At 47.5% G+C, this 8,126-nt stretch overlaps 1 protein-coding gene across 1 annotated transcript in view; it reads left to right on the top strand.

The window, feature by feature from the left end:
* The first annotated feature begins 954 nt into the window (after positions 1–954).
* HNF1B (HNF1 homeobox B) overlaps positions 955–8,126 on the top strand; it is a 74,858-nt gene continuing 67,686 nt past the window's right edge. Inside the window, exon 1 of the mRNA XM_070945326.1 lies at positions 955–1,179. Within this exon, the coding sequence (XP_070801427.1) occupies positions 1,005–1,179 (175 nt within the window). The 5' untranslated portion in view covers positions 955–1,004. The remainder of the gene's footprint in view (positions 1,180–8,126) is intronic.

The following is an 8,126-nucleotide window of genomic DNA, read 5'->3' as shown; positions in this document are numbered from 1 at the left end:
TAGAAATAAGGAGAAATTTTCTGACAGGGAGAACAATCAACCCATGGAACAGAAGTTGCCTTTGGAAGTGGTGGGAGCTTCATCACTGGAGGCTTTCGAGAAGAGATTGGGCTGCCATCTGTCAGAAATGGTGTAGAGCAGTGATGGCTAACCTTTTTGCCATCGCGTGCCAAAAGCAGGGGGATTGTGAGGGGGTCGCACATGTGCGTGCCCACACCCATAATTCTATGCGCCCCCCCGTGCATGCACACGTGACCCCTGCGCTCTGCCCGCTTTTGGTACGCAGAGCCATATCGGTGGGCACGCGAGCTCAACTCCGGCACACATGCATGCACTGGCCAGCTCATTTTCGGGTCTTTTGGGCCCACCTGAAGTTGGGAAACAGACTGTTTCCAGCCTCCGGGGTGTCTGTGGGGAAGGCCCGTTTTTCACTCTCCCCAGCCTCCAGAGCCTTTCTAGGAGCCTGGGGAGGGCGAAAACAGCCTTCCCCACCCCCAATGGGAGAGTGAAAAATGGGCCTTCCGGTCCCACCGGAAGTCGTCAAATGGGCCATTTCTGGCCTCCAGAGGGCCTCTGGGGAGGTGGGGAAGGTTGTTTTCGCCCTCCCCAGGCTCTTAGAAAGGCTCTGGAGCCTGGGGAGAGAGAAAAACAGGCCTTCCACACACACACCCCGGAGGCCCTCCGGAGGCCGGAAACAGTCTGTTTCCCGACTTCTAGTGGACCCAGAAGGCCCGAAAATGAGCTGGCCAGTGCATGCATGTGTGCCGGAGTTGAGCTCGCATGCCCACCGATTTGGCTCCGTGTGCCACCTGTGGCACGCATGCCATAGGTTCGCCATCACGGGTGTAGGTTCTTCTGCTTGGGCAGGGGGGTTGGACTAGATGACCTACAAAGTCCCTTCCAACTCTTGTTAATCTGAATGTTTCTCCCGCATCTCCCATTGACTCAGCACTAACTAGAATCTTTTCCTGCCTTTCAGTGAAGACCCCTGGCGAGCCGCAAAGATGATCAAGGGTTACATGCAACAACACAACATCCCCCAAAGGGAGGTGGTGGATGTCACAGGACTGAATCAGTCACATCTTTCTCAGCATCTGAACAAGGGGACTCCAATGAAAACACAGAAGCGGGCAGCGCTCTATACGTGGTATGTCCGGAAACAGAGAGAGATCCTCCGGCGTAAGTAATACTATGGTTTGAGAGGTTGGGATGGATGTTGTAACAGGTAGCCCTCGACTTACGACCACAATTGAGCCCAACATTTCTGTTATTAAGTGAGACATTTGTTAAGGGAGTTTTGCCCCATTTTACGACTTTTCTTGCCGCCGCCGTTAAGTGAATCCCTGCAGTTGATAAATTAGCAACCGAGTTGTTAAGTGAATCTGGTTTTCCCCATTGTTTTTGCTTGTCAGACGGTCCCAAAAGGCGATCCTACGTGATCCTGGGACCCAGCAAAGGTCATAAGTATGAACCGGTTGCCCAGCCTCTGAATTTTGATCATGTGAGCATGGGGATCCTGCTGAAAAGTAGTCCTAAATCCCATTTTGTAATTTTGAACGGTCACTAAATGAGCTGTTGTAAGTCGAGGACTGCCTGTACATACATGTGGGCGCAGTTCCCTTGTCCGTCCTCCAAACATGAAGATGGAATGCTTCTCAGTTAAAGGAAACTCCGAAGCTGCTTTTACATGGAGTCCTCGACTTACGATCCCCTCCAAAATTTATGTTGCTAAGCACAAGACAGTTGCTAAGGGAGCTTTGCCCCATTTTATGACTTTTCTTCCGCTACGGTTGTTAAGCGGATCACTGCAGTTGTTAAGTTAATAATATGGGTTTTTAGGTGAATCTGGCTTTCCCGTGGACTTTGCTTGTCAGAATGTCACAAAAGGGGATCACATAACCCCAGGACACTGCAACCGTCATAACTACGAACCAGTTGTCAAGCATCTGAATGGGAATCCCGTGACCACGGGGCTGCTGCAACGGTCATTGGTGTGAAAAATGGTCATAAGTGAGGTTTTTCAGTGTCGTCGTAACTTGCAACGGTCGCTAAACAAACCATTGTAAATCAAGGCCTATCTGCACATCAAACTGACTCAATTCTTGCCACTTGGAAATTGTTTATTTTTGGAAGGTGTCACTTTCTCTCTATTCTTTTTCCTATTTCCTTAATTTTCTTAATCTCTGTTCTTTTTCCTATTTTCTTAATTTTCTTAATCTCTGTTCTTTTTCCTATTTTCTTAATTTTCTTAATTTTCTTAATCTCTGTTCTTCTTCCTATTTTCTTAATTTTCTTAATCTGTTCTTTTTCCTATTTACTTAATTTTCTTAATCTCTGTTCTTTTTCCTATTTTCCTATTTTCTCAATCTCTGTTCTTTTTCCTATTTTCTTAAGAACAGTAGAAAGAAGGAGATTTGTGCCTCCCAATTATGGATAAACTTGAATGGGCCATTGTGTCAAATGCAGCCAGCTCCTCTTGGGAGAAACAATGCGGTTAGGACAAAGTGATCCAATGAGCTGGCCACAGTCTTGCACATCCAAAGATAAACTTGTTGACTTTTTTCTTTTTTTTTATGGTGTGGGATTTAAGCGGAGTGTGAGATACCACAAGGTGTTGCCTACTCTAATTATCACCGCTTTGATGGATGAGTTTGAGGTAGGGCTGCACGTATCAGCTCTCCGCCTCCCCCACCCAGTTCTTAGTGGTGGTTATCAGCAGCAGAAAAGGTGAATTTAGAAATGTTAGCTTTCCCCACTTAGGGCAATTTTCTTGTCCCAAAGAAGCTTTTCTGTTGAATCTCTGGGGTAGTCTTAGGTCAGCTGGGGAGGGGAGAGGAAAGGAAGGGAACGGAAGGCAGTAGTGGCCAGGCAGAGAGAAGGAAGGAAGGAAGGAAGGAAGGAAGGAAGGAAGGAAGGAAGGAAGGAAGGAAGGAAAAAGAGTACAAAAGGAAGAAAGGGGAGGGGAGGGAGGGGGAAGGAGAATAAGGAAGGGAGGGGCAGGAAGGGAGGGCATGGAAAGGAAGGAAAGAAGGCAGGCAGGCAGGCAGGCAGGAAGGAAGGAAGAAAGGAAGGGAAAGGGGTATGAAAAGAAGGAAGGGGAGGGAAGGGAAGGGAGGGAATGGAAAGGAAGGAAGGAAAGAAGGAAGGAAGGAAGGAAGGAAGGAAGGAAGGAAGGAAGGAAAAAGAGTACAAAAGGAAGAAAGGGGAGGGGAGGGAGGGGGAAGGAGAATAAGGAAGGGAGGGGCGGGAAGGGAGGGAATGGAAAGGAAGGAAAGAAGGAAGGAAGGAAGGAAGGAAGGCAGGCAGGAAGAAAGAAAAGGAAGGAAGGAAGGAAAAGGGATACGAAAGGAAGGAAGGAGAGAGAAGGGAAGGGAAGGGAAGGGAAGGGAAGGGAAGGGAGGGAATGGAAAGGAAGGAAGGAAAGAAGAAAGGAAGGAAGGAAGGAAAAAGTACAAGGCAGAAAGGAAGGGAAGGGACGGGAGGGAAGGAAGGAAAGGGAGTGGCTAAGAAGGAAGAAGAATAAGGAAGGGGGAGGGAAGGAATGGGAATGGAGGAAGGAAGGAAGGAAAGGAAGGAAGGAAAGGGAGTGGCTAGGAAGGAAGGAGAGTAAGGAAGGGGGGAAGGATGGGAATGGAGGAAGGAAGGAAGGAAGGAAGGAAGGAAGGAAGGAAGGAAGGAAGGAAGGAAAAAGAATACAGGGAGGGAAGGGGGGGAGGGAGGAAGGAAGAAGAGAAAGGTCAAAAAAGTCAAGATGGGGGCCACAACAGCACAATCAAAGCTGCAGCACTTTCTTTATGGGCATTGGGCTTTGAGATCACTATAACTCAGCAGTGGCGAAAGACTGCCAATAGAGAAGACCGTCCAGTCTTAAGCTTCTTTGTAGCCTTATCCAGCCATATATCCTTTTCTAGTTATTCCTACTCTGCCACTCATTTTTGTGGGAGATGCCTGGGAGTCAATCATAATAAATTCATTAATTAAATGTATTTACTGCTCAGCTCCCTGTCACTTTGGCCAATTATGGAATGGCAGTGGAACCTCCATTTACCACCAAGCCAAGGGATTTCCCCTGGTCCCTGGGCCTCTGTTCCCTTCAGGAAATATTCACTGCAGCCCTGAGACAGACAATTAACTCTCCCCAAACTGTAATTCTGAAGGATTACTTATTAACAGCAATCCTTTTAAACTAACAGTGTTATTTTAAAGTACAGGTAATCCTTGACTTACGACAGTTCATTTAGTGACTGTTCGAAGTTGTAGTGGCACTGGAAAAGATGACTTATGATCGTGTTTCACACTTACAACCTTTGCGGCATCTCCGTGGTCACATGATCAAAATTCAAGTTATGCCCGTTGTTAAACATGTTGCCACATAACTGTGCTTGATTCTATGATTTTTTGTTGTGGTGGTTGTTAAGTGAAATACTGAGGTTGTTAAGCAAATATAAACGAATCCATTGTCTGTAATGGATGGTAGTTGTTTTTTTTTACCAGAAACTTGAAATACAGATAGTCCTCAATTTACAACCACAATGGAGCATGAAGGTTCCGTTGTTAAGTGAGACATTTGTTAAGGGAGTTTTGACCCATTTTACGATTGGCATGGTTGTTAAGTGAATCACTAGTTGATAAGTTTGTAACCCGGTTGTTAAATGAATCCAGCTTCCCCAGTGACGTTGCTTGCAGGGGGTCGCAAAAAGGGATCATGTGACCCCATATTTATGACCCCCATCATAAATATCAACCAAGTGTCTGATCACATGACTATGGGGATAATGCAAAAGTCATAACTCTGAAAAACCATCATAGGTCACTTTTTTCAGTGCCGTTGTAACTTTGAATAGTCACTCAATGAATTGTTGTAAGTCGAGGACTACCTATAAATCAGTGTTTCTCAACCTTGGTAGCTTGAAGATGGATGGACTTCAACTCCCAGCACTGGCTGGGGAATTCTGGGAGTTGAAGTCTACCCATCTTCAAGCTACCAAGGTTGAGAAACACTGCTATAAATGCTGGTTTCTGGAGAAAAGCGTGTGTGTTTGTGTGTGCGCGTCCATCAGACTGTCATATCTGGATCATAAGTAGCTCTGGGTAGATACTACTGTAACTTCAAATAACCACTAAGCCAGGGGTGAATCCTTGGCTCTTTTATGAGGTGTGGACTTCAACTCCCAGAATTCCTGAGCCAGCATGGAATTCTGGGAGTTGAAGTCCACACATGGAATTCTGGGAGTTGAAGTACATATATCATAAAAGGGCCAAGGTTCCTGCAGTCATTTTCTTAGATCCAGCTGATATTTTTCTCCCCCATTTGGAATTATGATTTGTGTGTGCGACTGTGAATGTGTGTGTGTGTGAAATCCCTGCAGTTTACTTGGCAAGAATTCAGAATTGGTTTACCCTTGCCTCTTTCCTAGGGCTGAGAGAGAGTGACTGGCCCAAGGTTGCCCAGCTGACTTCCTGCCTAAGGCGGGACTTACAACTCACTGTCTCCTGGGTTCTAGCCTGGTGCCTTAACTTAAGTTACGATTACAGACAGTCATATGTGGGTTTCTCACTCCCTATAAAGTAGGGGTCTCCAACCTTAGCAACTTTAAAACTTGTGGACTTCAACTCCCAGAATTCCTCAGCCAGCAAAGCTGAATTCTGGGAGTCAAAGGTTGCCAAGGTTGGAGACCCCTGCTATAAAGGACCTTGCTCTTTTACAAAATCTGACATTCTCCAATGCCCGATAAGGCTCTTTATTATTGATTCAGCATATCATTGAAGCTTATTAATCTGTTATGTGTTTTTTTTTTTAAATTGGTTTGCTTTATTATGGCTTCTCCTTTCTCTCTAACCTTGAAGAATATTGCAGATCCTTCGATCACTGTTTCATTTTCTAATATGCCATTCTAAGAATCTTTAACTGTAAATCACTGCAGGAAGTCCTCGACTTACAACCATTCATTTAGTGACGGTTCAAAGTTATAACAGCACTGGAAAAAAGCAACTTAACACCTGGTCCCTACACTTGCAACTGTCGTGGCATCCTCATGGTCATGTGATCAAATTTGGGGTGTTTGGAAACTGGCATGTACTTATGACAGTTGCACTGTTCTGGGGTCATGTGATTGCCATTTGCAACTTTTCCGGCCAAATTCTGACAAGCAAAATCAAGTGGGGGGAGGGGGGAAGCCAGATTCACTTAACAACCCTATGGATTCAGGTTCCCCCCATTGAACTTTGTTTGTCGGGAGCCAGCTGGGAAGGTCACAAATGGTAGTCACATGATCCCAGCATGGTACAACTGCCATAAATACATGCGAGTTGCCAAGCTCAGAAATGTTGATTATGGGACTCTAGCGATGCTAACGATGGTCGTAAGTATGAGGGTTGGTCATAAGTCACTTTTCCCAGTGCCATTGTAACTAGAGCCTGTTTGGTCTAGTCACTAGTGAGAGCCAATTTGGTCTAGTGCAGGGCTGTCATCGAGGGCCACATCCAGTGGTGGGATTCAGCCGGTTTAGCTACCTTCAGCGAACCGGTAGTTAAATTGCTGGCTGGGCCCTCCCCACCCTGCCCCTTTCCAGGAGTCCCCAAGCACCCCATTGTGGCTCCCAGGTAAGTGTAGGGAGGCCTACTAGGCTCAAAACGGGGCACGGGGGTGCCTGTCACCTCCTGGCCACGCCCACCATGGCCACGCCCACCCAGCCAGTCATTAGGGCAGAGAACTAGTTGTTAAATTATTTGAATCCAATCACTGGCCACATCAGGTTTGTCTTTGACCTTGGAGGGGGGTTGTGGCCAGGGTGGGCATGGCGCCTGTGGTGACCCAGTGGTGCCGATGAAAACGGAGCTGAGGGGGCATGCGTGGCCCCCCACCTGGGCTCCGTTTTCGGCTACAATAGCCTCCTACAGCCCTCTGCCAGCGAAAACGTAGCTTGCGGGGGGGGGTGTTGCACGTGGCCTACCCGGGCTCTGTTTTCAACCACGATGGCAGCCCCCCCAAGCTCCATTTTCGCTGGCAGAGGGCTGCAGGAGGCTGTAGCAGCCAAAAATGGAGCTGGGAGGATTGTGCACAGTCCACCTGAGCTCCCTTTTCGCTGTCAGAAGCATTGCGGGCCAGTCGTTGTTTCCAGGGAGGCCTTACAGGCCAGATCTAAGCACCCCGCGGGCCACATCCGGCCTGTGGGCCTTGAGTTTGACACCCCTGGTCTAGAGGTTAAGGCACCAGGCTAGAAACCAGGAGACTGTGAGTTCAAGTCCCGTCATAGCCATGAAAGACAGCTGGATGACTTTGGACCAATCGCCAGGAGATTGAGAGTTCTAGTCCCGCCTTAGGCATGAAGCAAGCTGGTGATTTTGAGCCAATCACAGGAGACAGTGAGTTCTAGTCCCACCTTAGGCTTGTAAGCGGACTGGTTGACTTTGGGCCAGTCACTCTTTCTCAGCCCAACCCACCCAACAGGGTTGTTGTTGTTGTTGTGGGGAAAATAGGAGGAGGAAAGCGTGTTGGATATATTTGTTGCCTTGAGTAATTTGTAAAAAAAAAAAAAACAATACAGGCAGGAAATAAATAAATATTTCAATAATCACTAAACGAATGGTCATAACTCGAGGACTCCCTGTGTTGACTTATTTTTGGGCCTCCAGTGGATGCTTCAGCTTGCTTCCTGATTGACATTTGTTTGGCACTGAGAGAAAAATCATCCCCCTATTGAGGCAACTGCCAATGTCGAAAAAAATCTAAACAACTGCCAGATGAAAAAACCCCAAAGAGAGTTAGAAACCTCTCTTGGCTCCCATCTCGTGTCGGTCCAGATTTTTTTGCATCCCAATTAAAAATGGGAGGTGAGAAAAGCAGCCCACAGCCGCAGTCCACAATCTTTGTGGCTTCACAGCCCGGCTGGTGGGGGAGGGAAATTACGCTGCACGAGTAGTGGGTCGCCATGCACGCCTATGCACATGTAGCTTGACTTGCGCAAGTTGAGCTAGCTGCACATGCGTGTGCATGCGTGCTGGCCTGCTGCTCGTGCAAGTCGAACCGCACACGTGTGCACTGGCCTGTTAGTTGTGCAGCCTGGTTCCAAATAGGCCATGGTAGTGAGCCGCGGCCCACTTAGCAAAGGGTTCTCTGTCCGGTT

The sequence above is a fragment of the Pituophis catenifer genome, unplaced genomic scaffold (genome assembly GCF_029215685.1).
Source record: "Pituophis catenifer annectens isolate HBS135680 unplaced genomic scaffold, rPitCat1.0.hap2 SCAF_1, whole genome shotgun sequence".
Taxonomy (NCBI): Eukaryota; Metazoa; Chordata; class Lepidosauria; order Squamata; family Colubridae; genus Pituophis; species Pituophis catenifer.
This window is presented reverse-complemented; position numbering and strand designations above follow the sequence as displayed.